Below are 21617 nucleotides of genomic sequence, written 5' to 3'. Positions count from 1 at the left end.
CGGAAAGTATTCACAGCGCATCACTTTTTCCACATTTTGTTATGTTACAGCCTTATTCCAAAATGGATTAAATTCTACACACAACACCCCATAATGACAACGTGAAAAAAGTTTACTTGAGGTTTTGCAAATTTATTAAAAATAAAAAAACTGAGAAATCACATGTACATAAGTATTCACAGCCTTTGCTCAATACTTTGTCGATGCACCTTTGGCAGCAATTACAGTCTCAAGTCTTTTTGAATATGATGCCACAAGCTTGGCACACCTATCCTTGGCCAGTTTCGCCCATTCCTCTTTGCAGCACCTCTCAAGCTCCATCAGGTTGGATGGGAAGCGTAGGTGCACAGTCATTTTAAGATCTCTCCAGAGATGTTCAATCGGATTCAAGTCTGGGCTCTGGCTGGGCCACTCAAGGACATTCACAGAGTTGTCCTGAAGCCACTCCATTGATATCTTGGCTGTGTGCTTAGGGTTGTTGTCCTGCTGAAAGATGAACCGTCGCCCCAGTCTGAGGTCAAGAGTGCTCTGGAGTAGGTTTTCATCCAGGATGTCTCTGTACATTGCTACAGTCATCTTTCCCTTTATCCTGACTAGTCTCCCAGTTCCTGCCGCTGAAAAACATCCCCGCAGCATGATGCTGCCACCACCATGCTTCACTGTAGGGATGGTATTGGCCTGGTGATGAGCGGTGCCTGGTTTCCTCCAAACGTGACACCTGGCATTCACACCAAAGAGTTCAGGCGGGCTGCCCTGTGCCTTTTACTAAGGAGTGGCTTCCGTCTGGCCACTCTACCATACAGGCCTGATTGGTGGATTGCTGCAGAGATGGTTGTCCTTCTGGAAGGTTCCCCTCTCTCCACAGAGGACCTCTGGAGCTCTGACAGAGTGATCATCGGGTTCTTCGTCACCTTCCCGACTAAGGTCCTTCTCCCCCCCTCGCTCAGTTTAGATGGCAGGCCAGCTCCACGAAGAGTACTGGTGGTTTTGAACTTCTTCCACTTACGGATGATGGAGCCCACTGTGCTCATTGGGACTGTCAAAGCAGCAGAAATTTTTCTGTAACCTTCCCCAGATTTGTGCCTCGAGAAAATCCTGTCTCGGAGGTCTACAGACAATTCCTTTGACTTCATGCTTGGTTTGTGCTCTGATATGAACTGTCAACTGTGGGACCTTATATAGACAGGTGGACTCCAATTAAGCTGCAGAAACATCTCAAGGATGATCAGGAGAAACAAGATGCACCTGAGCTCAATTTTGAGCTTCATGGCAAAGGCTGTGAATACTTATGTACATGTGCTTTCTCAGTTTTTTTTATTTTTAATAAATTTGCAAAAACCTCAAGTAAACGTTTTTCACGTTGTCATTATGGGGTGTTGTGTGTAGAATTCTGAGGAAAAAAAATGAATTTAATCCATATTGGAATAAGGTTGTAACAGAACAAAATGTGGAAAAAGTGATGCGCTGTGAATACTTTCTGGATGCACTGTATATGTGTGAATGGTCTATAATCTTTCTCTACATATCATCATGCTTTTGTATGTGAAAATTACCTTTTGGCGAATAATTGTTTTCTGGCTGACACACTGGTTTTACATAAATAAAACAGATTAAAAAATATATATTTAGATTAATAAACCTTATCTTTATGTACTAAACTAATTGTCTCGGCATGGATGTGGAAAATAGAACATCTAATAATCAACAAATCAACTACTTAAAACAACAAACCCCAGTTATATTTAATTTCTTAACCACCATAAGCTGCTTCTGAAGCCATACAAGATGGAGAAATTCTGATGTCAAAGTAATTTAGTCTGGCAAAAACTACACTTTTAACATGGAGAATGCTTTATCAAAAGGCACATAAATAAAACAACTACAAATAATGCAGGAATAAAAATAAACTATGCAATAAAAAAATTGCGATGCTTCTTTTTATAAACTAAGTTTTTATTTAATCAAAAGTTCATGGGTAAATCACTTTATCTTACTGCTGCTGAAACTGTAATAATGCAGCAACAAAGTTTTGATAGTCATCTACTACAGTATAGGAACAAACAACATAGTCCTGCATTTGCTCAGATGCATCTAGCAGATCTTAAAACACTGACTCATTCACCTTTTAACTGATTTATTAATATCTGACAGACATATATATATATATATATATATCCTCAACAGGACATGTTGACTAAAGACAGTAGCAAGAGAATAATAGACAACTTCTTTCAAATAGTCTTGGAATGGCGATAATAATAATAAAAAAAAAACTAAAGTGCAATATATATTTAAACCTACATGTTAAATCTATTGATCCACAGTAAAACATTCAGTTTTTCTAACTTAAGCAATTACCACAAAGAACACTTTTTGAAATTAATCACAGCATTTCATTTATTATTTATCAACAAACTGTTTTCTGCCCAAACAATGCACAAATTTTCATGCATTACATTTTCATTTCAAATGGTGCAATTATAAAATAGAAGTTATAAACTAGGTATCGTATTTAATCTAACAGAAAAGTTGTTGAAATGAATAAAAAGTGAGGCAATATTTAAACAAAAGGTCATTAAATTTATTTCAGCTTTTTAATGTTAAAATGACTTAAGGTTTCCAACAAAGTATGATAATGGAATCCCTAATAAAAAAAGTCTTGTCTTCAACTTAAGTGTTTTAAATAAATCTGATTGCTACTGTCTAGTCAGTCATATATTTTATAGAACAGAAGAAACAGAAAAAATAAAAAATGTATCGTTTCTAAACTTAATTACAATACATCAAACATTTTCTCCTTATAATGATACTTTAATTTATAAAAATATTTCAGCAACAATAAACAATTTGTTTAATTCTGAAAATAATGCTGTTTTCATAGATATTTCACATATGCTCACACTCACACAATTCCCTCTGTTCTGCTCAATTAGGTATTGCTATTTGTTTTGTGTATTTTAGATAAGCTTTCTTTAACTACTGTATTTGAAACGACTTTTTGATGGCAACCACACCAATATAACTTCTGTGTATGTTAAGTTGACAGTATTAACATGTTAATTTTTACTGTTTTAAATTTTTTATATTAAAGGAATATTTCATATACAAATAAGTGTAAATTGCGGTATTTGATTCAAAATAAATATTAAAAGATAAATATTAAAAGCCCAAACTCTAATTATATGATTTAAAACAACAGTACTGAAAGACTGTTCTCTCGTAAATTTCAAGATAATGATGCGTTGTATCTATATATAAAGTAACTCACCTCCATCTTCTTCTGCACGAATCTGAGCCTCCAAGTCTTCAGGGTCAACATACTGGTAGTTTTCATCTTCTTCTTCTGGTTTGCATTTCCCACAACAGAAACAGCAGCAGCAGCAACAGCAACAACAGGTTGAGATTCCACAGCATAGTGCAAGAACCTTAGATAAAAAAAAATGCACAAAGTCAAAAGTTTGTGAATAATATCATGTTTAAATATTTTTAATTTAATTACTATCTTTAATCAAAATTACTCTAAGACACAACATATTCTAATAGTTTCTAAACAAGTGTTACCTTATATTTTTTACATTTTACATTCTATTTAGCTATTTTTATACAAAAAATATTTAATACAGTAGTACAAAACTTTTATTATTCCTGCAGTTTCAACATGAACATGCTAAATGACTTTGCATCACGTTCACCCAGTCAGTAGTGGGAACTAAACTAGTACAATGCAAAAAAAATGAAATCTAAGCAAGTAAAAAGTACTTATATCATGACGTTAAATCTTTTTTTTCTTATTGTAAGAATTATTGACTTGTCAAAAAACTTGTATTTACAATTATTTAGCATGTTTTGAGAAATCTTGTCAAGTAAATTTTGCTTACCCCTTTGGCAGATTTTTTTGCTAAATAAAAGCAAAACAACTCTCATTTAAAGTTTTTTTGTCTAATTTTTGCATATGCATTTTTGCAGTGTAACCTTCCATTTTACAGTCTCAGGGCACAGCTATAAGGCCACAATTCTATGAAGTAAAGTCAAAGGAAAAACTTGACATTATAAGTTGTTAACTACTGAGACCTTATTATCAAAGCACACAATAGTGCTTTAAATTGGAGAAGGGAAACAGGGGATACGAGGGTTCGGAGATCTGTCGACAGACATGTGAAAATGTAGACCTTATCGACATATGCAACTGTAAATGATAATATTTTGAAAGACTGAAGTTCGAATGATTTGTTATGTTGTAGTCATATGTAATATGGTATTAAAAATGGTACAAGATTAAGATACCTGCCCGATTTTTCCACCAGAGCAATATTTAGTATATTTATCAGCATGAATGAATTAACGAGTGGATGAATTATTTCTGCTTGTATAGTTTAAATACATAGTTTACTTTTTTAATAAATACATGTACAAGTATGCTCTGTAAAGCAAAAAAAATTCTGATTATTTTGTACAAATAAGATATATACATTGCACCATATTAAATAGCATTCACAGGGTAACGTAATAGAAAATGTTTACTCATGCCAACTAGGAGCGCTGCTGTTAACTGTCCATCCTTTATCACTAAATGGCTCGACACTGTTGGCTATGTAGCCTAATGAGCATGATGGCTGTTAGGTGTATAAACAGAACACTGTTTCCAACATGAACACACAGCAATGAACTGGTCATGAGTGGAAGGGTATGGTCTGGGACTGACTAACAAAATAACAGCAGCAAGTGCATAACTGATGACAAGGCACTGTGGTGGAAGTCATTTACAAGAAATTAACCCAAAAATTTCAAAAACACATTTGAATGGCTTTCATAACAATGTCAACATAGAGGCTAAGGACTGTGATATGCAGAAAAAATAACCATACCAAGGAATATAAAGTGATAAACTATGTTGGTTAACAAACTAATTTTGTCTCTGCAAAATGCTGTTGGATACCCTTGTTGACGAAACAATAAGAGATAAAGTACACTAGGAAAGATTTTTAATTACATTTCTAGTATATTGTGCGACTTACCTGCCTATTTCATAAAGTCTCTAAAGTATTTGGTCTAAAGTTTAAGATGCATTGTGCTACCAAAGTAAATGGATGGACACTGCAACAATGTAAGTAACATTCTCTTTTCTAAAATTGTTCAAAAGTTTCTACAATCCCGTTGCTATTGTAATGAGGGCACAGACTGAATTTGTTAATCATCATAAATAAGCAATTTTAAAGTAAAAAGAAAACTAATCTGAAAAGATTCTGTCAAAATAAAAATTAATTGGGGCAAGTCATCAGAAATTACAACTAAAATAGAAATGCTCTAACATTCATAAAACCAAAATGATATTAAGTGACAAGTAAAAATTATATGATGTTAGATCTGGAATGAATACTACATGAAATACTACTGAATCAGAAAAACTTCATTTGGAATATAAGATTAAGCACAGCCACCATGAGCAAGCCTAATGGTTTTGCATGTAGGGTTTATTGCTTCGCAATAGCTAACTAAATTCCACAGTATATGTAGAAGTGAACATTTGGCATTTGTAATTCTCCTGCTTTATACTGCTTTCTTCCTTCACAAAAATACAGGTTTTAGTAGCCATTCAGCAACTACTTTAAAACCATGATGGATGTGTCTTGTGTACCAGTTTGTGTAATTAACAGAACCCGTACATAGAAAAACTTTTTGAAATCACACTACTGTTTATACTCAGCTCAGTTTTGGCCACATACTTAAAAAAAAGGTCACATGTGATAATTGTAGAAAAAAGTGTGCAGCCGTCATTAAATAGTTAAATACTGAGAAAGATTTTATTCCAGTTTTCTTCCTCAGAATCTACTTACCTTGAACCACCATTTTGACATCAAAAAGTAATATTTCACGCTTTCTTCTCCAAACTGATCTGCTACATAAAGTCCCATGGATCCGTATTCATCATATATTTTCCTTTTGTTCTCATCGTTGAGGATGGAATTAGCATTATTGATTTCCTTAAATTTGTCTGCTGCTTCAGGGTTGTCTGGGTTTTTGTCCGGGTGATACTTCAGTGCAAGTTTTCTGGTAAGGAGGATTTGAACATTCAGATCATATTTTCAGACCATGCGCCCCCGACTCCTTGCTAAGCAAAGCATAGACATTTTATACAATTACAGGTTAATGTGAGAAATAATGAAAATCCTGGGCACTTCAAAATTTACCAAAAAATTATATTTTTTATCATGTTTTAATCTCTTGCTGCTGAGGAAAGGCATTTTTAAAAAAGTAAATTATAATATTACATTCACAAAATACACATTTTCCAATATTTAAACTAAATTTCAAGTAAACACAGTCTGCCCATCTAGTGTTTACCACAGTTATTCTACTTACATTTGTACTTTTCCTCTTCTCTGTGAATGACTCCAAAAATCTTAGGTGATGAGTTGGCTGCCTAAAAAAGGGCATGTTGCAATCCAAGAAGAATTTTCTAATTTTCTCAGAATAAGGCAAAATTTTTTACTTCACACAATTTGTTACCGGTCAACAAAAATGCCCCCTATACAGAGTATTTTCAAATATCAAGGTCTTTTAATTTAAATAAATTTAAAATGCCAACTGCTAACAATATGCAAAACTAAAACTACAACACCGCCAAGATTTGCATTTTTAATATTTTTTTAGGATTTTAACTTGTGTACATGTGGCTACCTCAAGCAAATCTGGATAACAACACAAACTCTGCTTTACTTCTAAATATGTTAAGCATTTTAGCCTTGTATCTTCTTGATAAACCTCCTATGAACATTTGATAGAACTGCAGCATTTTCTGTACTGTGTTTATTATTGGTGTGTTGTCATACAGTACAAGTTTTGGCAAGAAACAAGTACAGCATAAATATGATGGAAATCCATATTTACAACTACACCTCAAGAATTATGTCTAGATGGTACTCTATGGAAAACAAATGTTGTATAAATACAGTGAATGTATATTTTAACAGTAAAAAACTGAAGTGCAATCAATGATTAAAAGCTATAAGTGCATGCATATTTACAATTAGATACTGCTAAACTGCCAATATCAAGTCATTGAATCAACGTGTGAGAATAAGTATTTTTTTGTTAGACAAATGGTGAAAACTACTTTTTTTTTTTTTTAATTAAGATTGGTTTTAGAAGACTACTAAAACAATAAAAACTGCTTATAATTATAAAAAGCACTTTAATATCTTTAATGTTACATGTATCATGGATACGTTTACTGTAAATATTTTATTAGTTTAAAATTATGTATTTCTAGGGAATTTTATTTTATTATTTTTATGGTCACTGAACGATAAGCCTATGGAATTTCACTTTGCTAATATAAAATGAATGGTTGACACCTTAGATCAACAGTTTAATTATAAAATGCCAAAGTTAACACTTTAATATAGAAAATAATGCTTCTCCGTATCTGGTTATTCAGGAGCTTAGTGTAAAGGTTGTTAAAGAGGGGGTTTGGGGTTATTGGGAAACACTATTAGAATCGGCTAATCCAGTGACATGGAACCAGAGATCGGCACTGACCCTAAAAAAAGCAAAAAAGCCTGATTGGAGCATCCCTAATATTAGATAACACTATTTGTCAGTTATTGTGTCTTGGCCTATTTTCTTGTATCTGTGCAACAATGCCTAATGTTTTTTACTAAAAACAAATTTTCCTCTGGAATAATAAAGTCTACCTAACATGCATTTCTTGCAGTCCTCAAACAAGTCATCTTAACAGATCTGTTAAACTGTGTGTGACTGTAACACATACCTCCGATGTTCCTTTATCCCAAACCAAAATTTAGTTACCTTATTTCCTCAGTTATTCTCTAAACTAACATTTGGCCTAGGCAGGATTTCTTACCACTTAACCTTGTTTTGTCAGTTTCTACGACATTTATATCTGTTTTAAAGGGCAAAAGGCAGCATGAAAACAATCGGATTTCTGCCAGATTGATACTGTATATGCTTCAAGGAATTTTATTTTCAAGGTAAAAAGTGGGTGTTTGCAGATTGACAACTATGCCAAATGAGTACAACTCAACTTATTTAATTGTCAAATGCACTTCTCTATGTTCTATAAGCATGTAAAAACATGTACAAAAAAATTAACTGCTTAACTCAATAGGTTATATGCAGAATTTTGCAAAGTACCTTAAGTAAGCAAAAAAACACAAATGAAATTATTTAACACCACAGGAGTTTGCTCATTGGAAACTGCACGTTTTTAATGTTTTAGCTTGGTTTATTTAGAAAGGAACTCTTTAATTGTTTTAATATTTGCATCTAATAGCATAATAGTGATATACTTTGCTTTGATACAAAAAATAAATACAAAAAATTAGTGAACTGAATGAATTCAGAGGCTTAAGAAAGAAATTATTTTCTAAGGCGAGCGATATTCAAGGAGGGCTATAGTTGGGGTATAGTAATTCAAGCATATTCAAGTTGATACTGAACACACTCTGAGCTAATTTCATCCGTAGACTTTCTCCTTAACTTTATCAGTGAGTTATTATTGAAACCAGTGATCATTAGAGCTACTAAATGCTTAAATGAACTGAATATTTTACACTGTAAGCACTTAAATCAGGGGTCCTAAATTACAGTCTTGGAGGGCTGCAGGTTTTTATTCCAACTAGTTTCCTAATTAGAAAGCAATCCATGCTGATAATGAAACTTGGTATTGTACTATTTAGCTTGTTAATGCTTGTATTCATCCAAGAGCAATTTTAATTTCACTGTAGTGTTTCCTTCTGTGAGAAAATTATCCATGTGTTTTGTGGAACAGAATAGATTTAAACTTAATGGTTCTTCCAATTCCCGTCTCATTTGTTTCTAAACATTTTTTATCACAGATACTTCAGGGTAAGCACTTGAGCTGGAGGTTTATTGGTTATCTGCATCTCATTATTAACTAATGTCTGATTAAGAAAACAGGCAACAATTAAAACTTAAAATGCAGCAGCTAAAATCAAAAATAGGCAATTGAGGGTTCTGAATGGTAACAGGCAAGAGAACTAAAATTAAGCCCAAAAACTTAGTAAATGGTGCTTCAGTAGTAAATAAAAGGGATCTAATTAAGAAATTAGTTAAAGTGAAAACCTATAGCCATAGCAGACCTCCAGGACTGTAACTGAGGACCTTTGATCTACAAAGTAACTAAAATTTGTCTTTGATTAATAAAGGCACTAACAAGGCATAGAGTTAAACACCAGCTTTCATTATCAGCAAGGACCGAGTCGGAGGAGTGACCACAGGGGGCCTGGGGGTGGGCACTGCCCCCCCAGAGACAAGCCATACCCACCCTGCGAAATGCTGTCTGTTCAGTGAAAACTCTGAAGAATAACATTTGATTTTCAAAACTAAGTTGCTTTCCGATTAGACAGGCACCGTGCTGCTCTCAGTTTACTTCGCCGCACATTTTGCAGCACGTTTTGAACCTGTTGACCGCATTCTTTAATTAAAACAGCGTATACGTTCCATTCTTCTTTTACTTTCTGGTTGGTAACACCAAAGGCTATGCATAGGTGGCTTATTTAAAAGCAGACACGCAGCACAGCGCACTCGCGTCGGTAACTGAAACTCCAAATGATGTAGATAAGCCTACACAATTCCTCCACCTCTGTGCCCGTGTCGGGTACTCCAAACCTCTGTCTTCAATAAAATACAGGCTACAGTCTGGACTGCCTGACTTAAATATGGATAGCCCATCCCAGCCCATTTTAATTAATTATCCCAAGCGCGCATTCGGAAAGACACTCAGATATTTTCGTGCAAGCTGGAATCAGTCTCGACCAAGGCTTGAATATTCTGTTGTCCGTGATGCCCGCTTTTGCTTTGCCTGCCGCAAATTTAGTGTTTCCAGTTCGGACCGCGAGGACATATTCACCACACACCTCTACACTAATAGGAAAAAAGCTCTAGAAAAAGACGGTGGCGGCTTCCAGAAACACACGTCTAGTATCCCGCACGTCAGAGCCATGTCTGCGTGGCAAGAGTAACGGCGCCGGGCAGAGACGGGTGAAAGCATAGTTCAACTTCTGGGTCCAACCCAGATAGAAAAGAATCAATATTATGTGAAAAGCATTGGGGAGGCCATTCAGTTCCTTGCAGTCATTGAACTTTGTCTGCGTGGTCACAATCACGTAGGTGGGGAGGAGGGACTTTTCCTAAGTTCTTTGATTACACAATCAAAAAAGATGCCAAACTTGCAGAAATTGTAAAATACATCTCAGACAACGCAAAATAGACATCCAATGTAATTCATAAAGAAAAAATTGAGACTCTTGCCAAAATAGTGGTAAAAGATATTAGGACCAAATATGAAAAAGCTGACTCTCCTGGACTTCGCATTAAAAGTGATGGTACCTGGGATCGCTGGACATTGAGAATTTGTCTGTAGTGATTACATTTGTCCAGAACTCAATCCCTGAAGAACACCTGATTGGCTTAATTGAACTGAATCAGCTTGATGCTGAATATATTTGTAACCAAATTCTGTCACATCTCTCTGAGCTAGGTCACAGCCCAGACAATTTAGTGTGTCAGTGTTTTGATGGTGCTTCTGTCATGTCTGGGGCAAGGGGTGTTGTCCAGGCTTTGTCACAAGTACATTCCATATGTACACTGCTACAACCACCAGCTCCATTTAGCAGTGATACATGCAATGGAATCAGAACCTCTGGCTAATAAGTTCTTTGACTAGTCAAATTCAATGAACACATTTTGTCACCGACATTATGTTTCACACACATACAATACACCCACACTGAAAAAACTTCTAGAAATACGATGGACCACTCATTATGATGTCACAAAGTCAACAATGATGAAGCTATAAGGGGGCTTCTCTCAGAGGTAGCAGAGGCTGGCACTGCCCCTTTTGACATTTGTATAGAGGCATGTGGTCTTCTGACCCAATTAAAAAAGTACAATTTCTTTAATACAGGAAAATTCCTCGTTCATGTGCTTGGTGTGCTGAAACTAGCCAATGCAATTCTACAGGCACATGCAGTGGACTTGTTTATGGCTGGGGAGATGGTGACAGTGTCACTGGCCACACTGACGGAGATGAGATGCGACTCTATTCTGGAAGGAGCATTTCTCTCAGTGTAAAAGTAGGCCTACCAATTCACTCAAAATGAAACAAAGTTAATTCACAGCTTGATGATAGTATTGTTGTGTCTACGCTCAGGCATGGTGACTCTGATGAACAAATTGCTCCTGATCAGACTTTTAAAAGGGCTATGTTCAGCATTCTTGATAGAGCTATAGTGGAAATGGAGACAAGATTCTGTCAGAGAAATGTTGAATTATTGAGGGCCACATCGCTTCTCCTGCAAAAATCAGAATTATTTCTTGATCATTCTCTCCTGAAACCTCTTCAGGCACTTGCAGGCACAGAGCAAAACAGCATGAGATTGCAAAATGAAATTGCTGTGGCAAAAGCCATACTGATCAATAAACTGCTAACTGATGCGAATCTCTGTGAAGCATGCAAATGCATTCAGCAGTACAAAGAGACCTTCCTTATGTTACATTCGCTATATGTCACAGCACTCATGATTGGTGCGTCTTCAGCCGCATGCAAAAGCTCTTTCTCTACTTTGAACCGCATTCTCACTCCACTCCCCGAACAATGCTGCATTCAAGGAAGAGAAATTTAGTCATTCTGGCAACATGAGAAAAACATCACAGAAAATCGACATGAATGAATTTATTTCAGAATTTGCCAAGAGTAACCGCAGACTGGTCATGTAGATAATATCCATGTTAAACACTGGAAACTGATATCCTATAGCCTCCCTAATGACTACAATGAGCCACGTTTCTGTTCTTGCTCTCATATGTTGTATACATTTGACTTTATTGATATTTACCTTGTAGATGTAGTTCTATATTTGTTCACAAAAAATAATAAAACAAGTTCCATTGCCTCTGTTAATTTGATTGAACAATAGGTTATGATTTATGCCGCAATTTTTGCTTTTATATGCTATATAAATCTATGTTGTTATTATTATTTTACCCCCCCCTACAAAAATGGGGATGATGGATGGATATTTTTTGCCCCCCCCAGACAAGCCAAATGCCCACCCACACATGATGTTCTGGTCACACCTCTGGACCAAGTTCTAATTAGGACACTGGCTGTAATGAAAACCTGTAGCCACTGCGGCCCTCCATGACCGTGATTGGGGACCACTAACTTAAATTAAAAATCCTAACTCAAAATTATTCTCTTTGGCTCAACTGACTAAGGCAGCTAATATTTGCTCTCCAGATTTTAAGACAGAGCAAGATTTTAACAAACTCTGAAGCTGAAACTACTTGCAGCTAGTAAGCCTGCCATTTGAGGCAATCCTCACATCACACACATGGACAGTACATGGGTTTTAGTCCGATTCTCCTCGGATTGGTGCTTGCCTATGATCCTTGTGATAGTGTGGATTTACTCCAGAAACTACAGTTTCCTCTCTTATCTATAAAATGACAAGAAAGCATACAATTCTACTCCAACAAGGAACTTAATTTACTTTAAAATGGCATTCTGCTTATTTGAACTAAAATAGTAATATAGGGACAGGAAACAAATTTGGTGTTATTTAATTACAGTATGCTGACAGTAAGTTGAAACAAAAATCAAAGCAAATTTGATATAAAAGCAACATCGTTTGTTCAGATTATCATTGTGCTTGCAGAAATTTCAGAAACTGATAAAATTTAACACAACTGCTAAATGCATATGCACAAATTTAAAACATAAGCAGAAACAGGTTTTTAACTTTCTTAATTTCTGCATGCCACATCACCTCTAAGATACAGTACACTTAATATTTTTTCTGTCAACTACCATTCTTTCATTTGAACCTACATTTCTGGACAGACGGATTTGCTGGCAAGTCTTAATTTTGTCTGCTGCTAGCACTTTAGAGACTCCACAATTCACCTGGAAAAGTTACTTCACAGTACATGAATAAAACTGCTTAGGAAAACAGAGAAAGCTCTGGCTACAGACGTACAAGAAAGCAGAGCGTTACTGGAAAATGTAGGTGCCAGATGCTTTTTGGATATCTTTTGTATTTCGGAAGAATACAAGACAAACCTTAGAAAACTTGATTTAATGACATTTAATAATCATTAGCTGATCTTATTTTACTGATTAGCAACTGTGAATCATTAAAAGGAGATGACATGCTTAATAACACACAAACTAATGCAAGAATAAACTTCCTGAAAAGGATTTAAAACAGAATTAAGTGTGAAAGTATGTCTATTCAAAATTAAACTATTATAAACTGTCTCTATACATAATTGAAAAGGATTGTATAAAGTTTTGCTTAGGGATAGAAGCATATTGACATTATTTTTATTTTTGTTGTTGAGGTTGTTAGTGTAATAGAAAGAACAAGTAACCTTGGTAGAACATCACCAGAGAAGATGTATGAAACCATAAATTAAAAATTGCAGTTGCACAGAATGTGTTTTTGTTTTAAGATAGACAATTCTGAAAATTCAACACTGTTTTTTAAATGATGTCAAATAGTGCACTGCATTCATGCCATGCTGGATGCCCAGTCTGGGTTTGCTTTGTTCAAGAAAATTTTCCCCATTTAGAATAAAAAAAATTGAAAAGATTCAGTATGCCCTTTATACCATAAAAAGATGGTGCTTTGAAACCTTTGCAGAATGCAACGTTTAGTAATATGATAGAAATGTGAAGTATTAACAACAAAAATCTCAAAAATATTTTAGAATTAGTAATAAAATTATCAGTCCTCAGCAGATCTTTACAACACGTGGGTTAGAAAGAAGGCCAATGCAATACTGCTAGTCAGTATTTAAATATATTATTGCTTATAAAAATATTAATACAGAATAAAATAACTAAATGTTTTATAAAAAATAATTCTGTTTTTTACTACTTGCATCTGAATTCAGACTTAATACAACCAAGTAATAAATTTTATAGTATGTGTAAATTTCAAAGCTGAACCTTTTGATATACTGGTTTAGAACTTTTATTTTAAAGTCCAAAGACATAATGAAAATTGCTTTTAATAAATATTTTTAAAGAGAAATTGAAAAAATTGTTTGAAAGTAAGACATTTCTGCCCTATTTCACTTCACTTTTACCTTCAGACTGTATAGACAATGTGACCATAGAGTGTTTTAACACATTTATAAAATATAAATGTTATCTACCCATCCACATTTTTAACTTGCTTTTTTCATTACAGGCTTGATGTGAAACACAGTTTATCACAAAAGTAGTAGTATGCCCGGATTCACCCCTTGACTGGATATCCATTCATCACAAGACATATTCAAAAAACTTGGTCATACCAATCTAATAAAGAGTTGGCAATTAATCATTTACAAGAATGTAAGAGGAAATCAAAGTCCTTGGAGAAAACCCAGGCAGACGTGCGAATTGAACAGAAACACAACCACTGAGTTGGAAACTAAAGACAAATCTACGGAGTTGCGATGCTTAACCAGCACATAAAATTTATTATGATCTTTATTATGTTAATATTGTTTTTAATGATTTTTAAAACCAAAATGTAATCAGGCATTACCTGTAGGCCTTTTTTATTTCTTCTGATGAGGCTCCTTTTTCTAGGCCTAGAGTCCGATACAAGCTTTCACCTGCCCTAGACGTCTTCCGTGAAGGCTTGTTTGGATCTGCCATGTCTTGCTTCTAATGGAAAATATTAAAAAGCAAGCATAAAATTAAATTAATTCATTTGATTAATTACACTGCTTTATTGTGTTATGCTTCTTAAAATCAAATGGAAACATATATATTGCAAGTATGAAAATGTAAAGTGATATATGCATTATAAGAATACAAAGGTCCTATAAAGCCCTATACTTGTTTATAGTTAATCAGTAATAGGCTCACTTGGTCTCAGGGCAGGAAATTTGGGGAGACAATTAGCAAAATTCTAAGGATTTGCTGGTTCCTCTTTATTAATTCTACTCCTGTACAGTACTAAAACTATATAGAGGGTATCACAGATCACTAAATACGGAACCAAAATTTGGATATATATTGACAAATCACAATATTTATTTATATCTAAAGTAAAATAATAAAAAAAAGTAAAAGTTATGACATTAAACAAAAAACACTGCATTTTTATTAAAATGTTAATATACATTTACTACTCATTAGTTGAATTAAAGATAAAAAAGTAAATGTGTCAGTTGTAAGGCCTCAGAACTAGTACACTAGTTAGCCTGGTCAAGAAATTTTATTAGGATTAATAGGAAGATCTTTTGGCAATTAAGAGATGGTCTTCCAGGACATGAAGCCAGTGGCAGCAATATCACTGCAACACTGGGCTGAAATGATGAAAGTTCCAGAGCCAAATTCTTTGACTCTTGGACATAAGGGGTTTGACTACAAGAAGACCTGGTCAATAGGGCTGAGATCATGACCCTGTGCAAGCCGTTCCATTTCCTTCACACCAGCCTTGTCTTAATGGACCTGGCTTTATGCTCAGGAGCACAGTCATGCTGGAATGGAAAAGGGCCTTTCCCCAAACTGCTGCCACAAAGCTACAAGTGCACAATGGCATACAATGCATACTTATTCACTGAAAGCCATGGACCTAACCCAAATCCTAAAAAACAGCCCCAGACCATTGTCCCTCCTCCACCAAGCATTAATGCAGCTACGATGCAGTCCTCAAAGTAGTGTTTCCTGGGCATCTGCCAAACTTAGATCCATCCATCAGACTGCCAGATAGTGATTAATCACTCCAGAGAGTATGTGCCCTCTGCTCCAAATTCCAATGTTGCTGTGCTTTACACCACTCTACTCGATGCTTGGGATAGTGCATAGTGATCTTAGGCTTGTGTGCAGCAGCTCTACTATTTCATGAAGTTCCAGACACACGAGTCTTGTGCTGATGTTGCTTTCAAAAACAGTTGGTTATGAGTAATCAACAGAGGTTACACGTTATATGCTTCAGCACTCGGTGGACGCACTATGTGAATTTGTACTGTCTACCATTTCGTTGCTGAGCAGTTGTTACTCCTAGACACTTGCACTTCACAATAATAGAAATAATAACACATGTACGCTTTTGTTCCTGTTCCTTCATCACAGTAGTCTAGCATATTGGTGAAACACTATCACTGACAGCTTCAGAAGATAGTGGTACAAGACAAAGAGGCATTACCCAGACTGTTAGGTTTTGTATTGGCACAAAATGCCTGTTAAATCAACAGATTTAAATAGATGAAGAAATTCAAATACACCTCACATCTGCATTCCTGAGTGAATGGCTGAACTGCAGCTCATTGCAACACTTTGGTCAGCCCTGTACTGCATCTGATATCAAAGGTGTAGATCAAAGTTGAGCTGTTACCTCTGCACAGACACCTTCAGACAAAAAAAAAAAAAAGACATCCAAAATAACACTCATTTTAGGCTTGTGATTGCTAATTAAGCTCTGGTGGGATGTGATGGATAGAATTACAAACTTATAAGCAGGCACTAGGTCTGCAACTGGAAGTGACTTTGATCCAATCACCAGAGGTTACAACTTTCTTAGAAATGAGGCTGTGTAACAATGTCTTTTGTTTAATTTAAACAACTTCAGAGAAACCAGAAAACAAGATTCACAGCTGAAACCTTTGAAATTAAGAGACTTTCTGAATAGAGTCGGAAGAAGTCCGTATATGGGATCAAACTTTATTGTGCAAAAGCTGTAAATAATACTTGCATAAGATTATATAAAAATGGGGAAGAAACTAAATGCTGTTGTTTTTATGTATTTCATTTTCATGGCTTATATTGAGTACCGTCTTCAATTAAAATCATCAAGTCATTCAGCCTTTGGAACTTCTTCCAAACAAAGGTACCCTGACACAGCTGGAGTGCCCAAAAAAAAAAATCACAACCAGAGACATTAGCACAACTTCCACACTGGAATAAGATGTACTTTATCTGCTCAAAAGATGTCTTCTGCTGTATGCATGACTATAGAACTGCCACCTTGCTATCACCATAATAAAAATAAAGGGAAGTCTGTGATTAACTAATATGCTAGAGCTCTATGAGAAAGCAACAAAAGCATCAGAAAACTGTTATTTACCGTGATCTTAGGAAGGCTTTTGACAGATGAGAGGTTAATAATAATTAGTGATTAGAGAACCACTGCCTAGTTCGCTTTACCATGAGTTTGGCAAAATCATGGAAATGTTCAGAAACTTTGCAGAAACAGCGCTGACAGTGGGTTGGCATCGATGGTTTGATGATGGCTACTAGTGGGTCATCAATGAATTTAAAAAGGCAGCGTAGGCTAAATGCATAAGAATTAACCACGTGGATCAGAGCAGATTAAAATATACCTTAAAAGGACTCTCCACAAGTCAGAAAGGATAAGAGATCCTGTGAAATATTAACAACAATGAAAAATGTATTACTCCACTGCTTTTGGAAATTTCTAAAACATAATTACCCTTTTGTTTTCCTATGGCCATCACCCATAAGTACTAATTACCTCAACTCAGTAGGCAGTAAATCGGCACTTGACTGTATATAAATATATTATGCTCACAAAGATCCAAACTTGGAGCATGTATCAGCTGTGAAATAAAGCCACGGCGTGGGACTAGTTTGCCCCATTGTTTGAAGTTGTAGCTTCTGATGCAGTCTGAATTTTCTTTTTCCTTTCCCATCTCAGTGTAGTAAATAATAACAAATCTTTCATTATTTCACAGGGTTACATGTATTATTTGTTTCTAGGAAAGGGAAAGAGTTCCTTTAACGTTTATTTTGGATCATAGCTGCAGCACTTAGCTAATTATGCATTCAAATTAATCATGTGTTGCTGTATTGCCAGCGCATAGGGTTCAGTGTTAAATAACCAGTAGCAGTGGCCCTCTAATGTACTCCTTAAATGCATACAGAGAGAGAGAGAGAGAGAGAAGTAGATAAAAGGGTGGGGAGCATGTGCTGATAGCCCGTTTTACGCACCCACCACACAATAAACCATGTGGACTGGGACCCAATTGCAGCATGTTAACACTTCAGCAAAACACCAGAACAGTGTGAGGTTTTTTTATGGTGGCTGGAGTGCCAATCCTGTCACCAACCCCCAAGTTTTCCCTGCAAGTTGGAGGACCGATCTTACAGCACATATGCATGCATGAAAACGAAACCTCCGCACATGATTGATACAGCTCTGCAATGTCACGCTAGCTGGGCAATGCATGCGAGATGTTTGGGGAAAATATCGATTAATAAAGATTCAGTGAACAAAATAATCTGTACATACAACATATATAGTGGGTATAGAAAAGAATCACACACCCTTCAAAATATTTACATTTTGTTGCTTTGCAGCCTGAAATGAAGACACACACAAAAATATTTCTCCAGCTATATTTACTTAATGCAACTTATAACAGCCGAGGCCAAATGGAAAAAGGTATTAGGGTCAGATGAGACCAAAATCGAACTATTTTGCCTCAACCCCAAACTGTACATCTGGTACAATGCCAATACAGCTTACTATCCAAAGAATATGTTACCTGCAGTTAAAGCATGGTGGTAGTAGCATCCTATTGTGGGGGTGTTTCTCTGCAGCAGGGAGTGGGGCATTAGTCAAGACAGAAGGAAACGTGTATGGGGCAAAATACCATCACATTCTTGAGGAAAACCGGTTGCCCTCTACCAGAAAGTTGTAAATGGGAAGAAGAACCATCTTCCAACATGACAATGACCCGAAATACACAGAAAAGATGAAAACACAGTGGCTGCCCTTGCACAGCCAAGTCAGAGCCCAGACTTAAACCCTGCTGAAAATCCGTGGAATGACTTGAAGATTGCAGTCCGCCAACAGTCACCACCTAATATGACTGAGCCTTAACAGTTCTGTAAAGATGAGTAAGCAAACATGCTCATTCTAGATGTGTAAGGTTGGTAGAAAAGTATCCCAATAGGCCCATGGCGGTAATCAAAGCAAATGGTGCTTCCACAAAGTACTGACATAAGAGGGTGATCCTTCAACCATCTCAGTTATTTCTCAGTTATTCTGCTTTTTAATTTTTTTCCCCAGAACCATTATATCTTTTACTTGGTTGTTATAAGGTGAATTGAGTAAATACAGCTGGAAAAACATTTTTGTGTAACATAATTGACTCATCATCTACATCTGGACATTGTACAGAGGTGATCTAGATGGCTAACAAAAATAATGGATTATATGACATGTATACTTAAGCTATGTAACACTCTTGTGAGGCCTGATGCGAAGTACAGTACTGTGTACAGTTTTGGTTTCCAAATTACAAAAAAGACAAGGCAGTGCTACAAAAACTCCAGAGCATAGCAAACTGATGGCTGGAGCAGTTTGAGCTATGAGGAAAGATTGAAGGAGCTGAACATTTTCATTTTAAACAAATTTAAGAGATTAACAGGTGACATGATTGAAGTACTAAACATTATGATAGGGATTAGTAGATCTCTGCTTTTCCTTTAAAATAAATTCTTAGACAAGAACACAGCCTCAAAATTTGGAAAACTAAGGGAAAAATTCACACTAACGTTTGGAAATTTTTCTCCAAACAGAACTATCCATTAGTCAGAAGTCCAAAAAAAATAAAAGACAATGGAATTTGAATTAATGAATCAATTGATTGATCACAAATTCTTAACAAGAAAATCATTGTAATATATTCACTATTGCTGAATGCTCCATCTGAAGAGATAATTACTGCAATACACAGATACTTACATGAAAGGCTGCTAACCCATGAAGTATTTGCTTCATGTACTATTAAACAACGCTAGTGCATTTGTATCACAGAGTCTTTAGAGTTACCTGTTCGGAATGCATAAAACTCTCTCTAAAGTGAGTGAATAACAAAGATTTAAAAAAGTGCGTAGCAGAATCATGATCAGACAACAGGCCAGAGTTGTAATATTTAAATATCTTTTGCCATAACAGAAGAGGGCCGACTTAACTCAAAGTTGTAAAATAGTCTAAACTCATTATCCTGAAATGCATTTCCGCAGTCACTTAAGAAACAGTTCTCTTCTTACTTTCTTTCCATTTCTAACATTACATTCAGGCATGCTACAATGAAATGCCTAGCTTTTCATTAAACACCAGCAACAGCAGTCACTGGCTAGAACCTTATGAACCAGGACACAAATGAAATATGGTAAAAGTATTATTTCTCTACTATTGCTAGAAGAAAAGCAAAAATGATGCCAAGAAAGTTCAGTACCAGGTACTGTTTGGAATTACTCAGGTGTGTTTCATTGCTTCATTAGGGCAGGCATCAGATATCTATGCTTGCTTGTACCCATTGGAGTCTGAAGTTGTTCATTGTTCAACATGACAACAAGAGCTGTGGCAATGAAAGTCAAAGAAGCCATTATGAGGCTGAAAAACAAGAATAAAACCATTCAAGACATCAGTAAAACCTTAGAATTACCTAAATCAATTGTCTGGAACATCATTAAGAAGAAAGAATGCGCTGGTGAGGTCAGTAATTTCAAAGGGACTGGTAAGGCCAAGGAAGACCTCTACTGCTGATGACAGAAGAATCTTCACTATGGTAAAGAAAAATGCCCAAACACCTGTCCGACAGATCAGTACAGTCTTCAGGAGGCAGATGTATATATGTCAGGGTCTACTTTCCGCAGAAGACTTCATGAACAGAAATACAGAGGCCACACTGCAAGATGCAAACCAGTAGTTAGCCACAAAAAAGAATGGCCAGATTACAGTTTGCGAAAAAGTACTTAAAAGAGCCTACAGAATTCCGGAAAAAGGTCTTGTGGACAAGCGAGACAAAGATAAACTTGCATTGGATTAATGGCAAGAGCAAAGTCTGGAGATGAAAAGGAACTGCCCAAGATCCTAAGAATTCCACCTCATATGTTAAACATGGTGGTGTGGCATTACGGCTTGGGCATGTATGGCTGCCACAGGTACTACAGCACAATTCTTCTCATTGATGACACAACAGTTGCACAATGATCTCTGTATAGAAACATCTCATTTGCTCAAGTTCCAATTTGAGCGTGTCTCTGCTGAAGAGAAAACTTAAGGTGACAAATCCAAAAAACAAACAGGAGGGGAAGATGGCCATATCATAGGCTTGCAAGAGCATCACTGGAGAAGATACTCAACACCTGGTGATGTCTTTGAATCACAAACTTCAAGCAGTCATTGCATGCAATAAATATACTGTATATGAAACAAAATTCTAAATATGACTGCTATAATACACCTGCCATTGCTATGTCTCAAAAATGATGGTGCCCTGAAATGGGGAGACTATGTATAAAAAGTAATTCCTACATGGTGTGACCAAAAGGTATACACATACCTTTAAATTAAAGTCTGCAATATATAGTTCATTCTGTATATCTTCAAGCAAATCCTGTAAGACCAGATCAGTATTGCAAAGTCTTTTTCAATATGTGCTGTGGGTTCTCAGCATGGGAATTACCATGAACCTGTGATTGACTCTATCAAAAAGATTATGACTGGAAAAATTTTTTTATAGTCTTTTCTACCAGAACAAAATATCAACATATCAACATTTAACCAGTAACTTTACAACCTGAATCTACTAAG

At 35.8% G+C, this 21617-nt stretch overlaps 1 protein-coding gene across 2 annotated transcripts in view; it reads right to left on the bottom strand.

Annotated features, from left to right (window-relative positions):
- dnajc5ga (DnaJ (Hsp40) homolog, subfamily C, member 5 gamma a) overlaps window positions 1–21617 on the bottom strand; it is a 60257-nt gene that overhangs the window by 13806 nt on the left and 24834 nt on the right. For both annotated transcript variants that reach the window (XM_039749003.1, XM_039749004.1), the window contains exons 2-4: window positions 14586–14707; window positions 5835–6048; window positions 3269–3425 (exon numbers count right to left, since the gene is read on the bottom strand). In XM_039749003.1, the coding sequence (XP_039604937.1) occupies window positions 3269–3425; window positions 5835–6048; window positions 14586–14698 (484 nt within the window). In that variant the 5' untranslated portion in view covers window positions 14699–14707. The remainder of the gene's footprint in view (window positions 1–3268; window positions 3426–5834; window positions 6049–14585; window positions 14708–21617) is intronic.

The sequence above is a fragment of the Polypterus senegalus genome, chromosome 3 (assembly GCF_016835505.1).
Source record: "Polypterus senegalus isolate Bchr_013 chromosome 3, ASM1683550v1, whole genome shotgun sequence".
NCBI classification, from domain to species: domain Eukaryota; kingdom Metazoa; phylum Chordata; class Cladistia; order Polypteriformes; family Polypteridae; genus Polypterus; species Polypterus senegalus.
The sequence above is the reverse complement of the archived record's forward strand: the minus strand, read 5'-3'. Positions and strand labels throughout refer to the sequence as shown.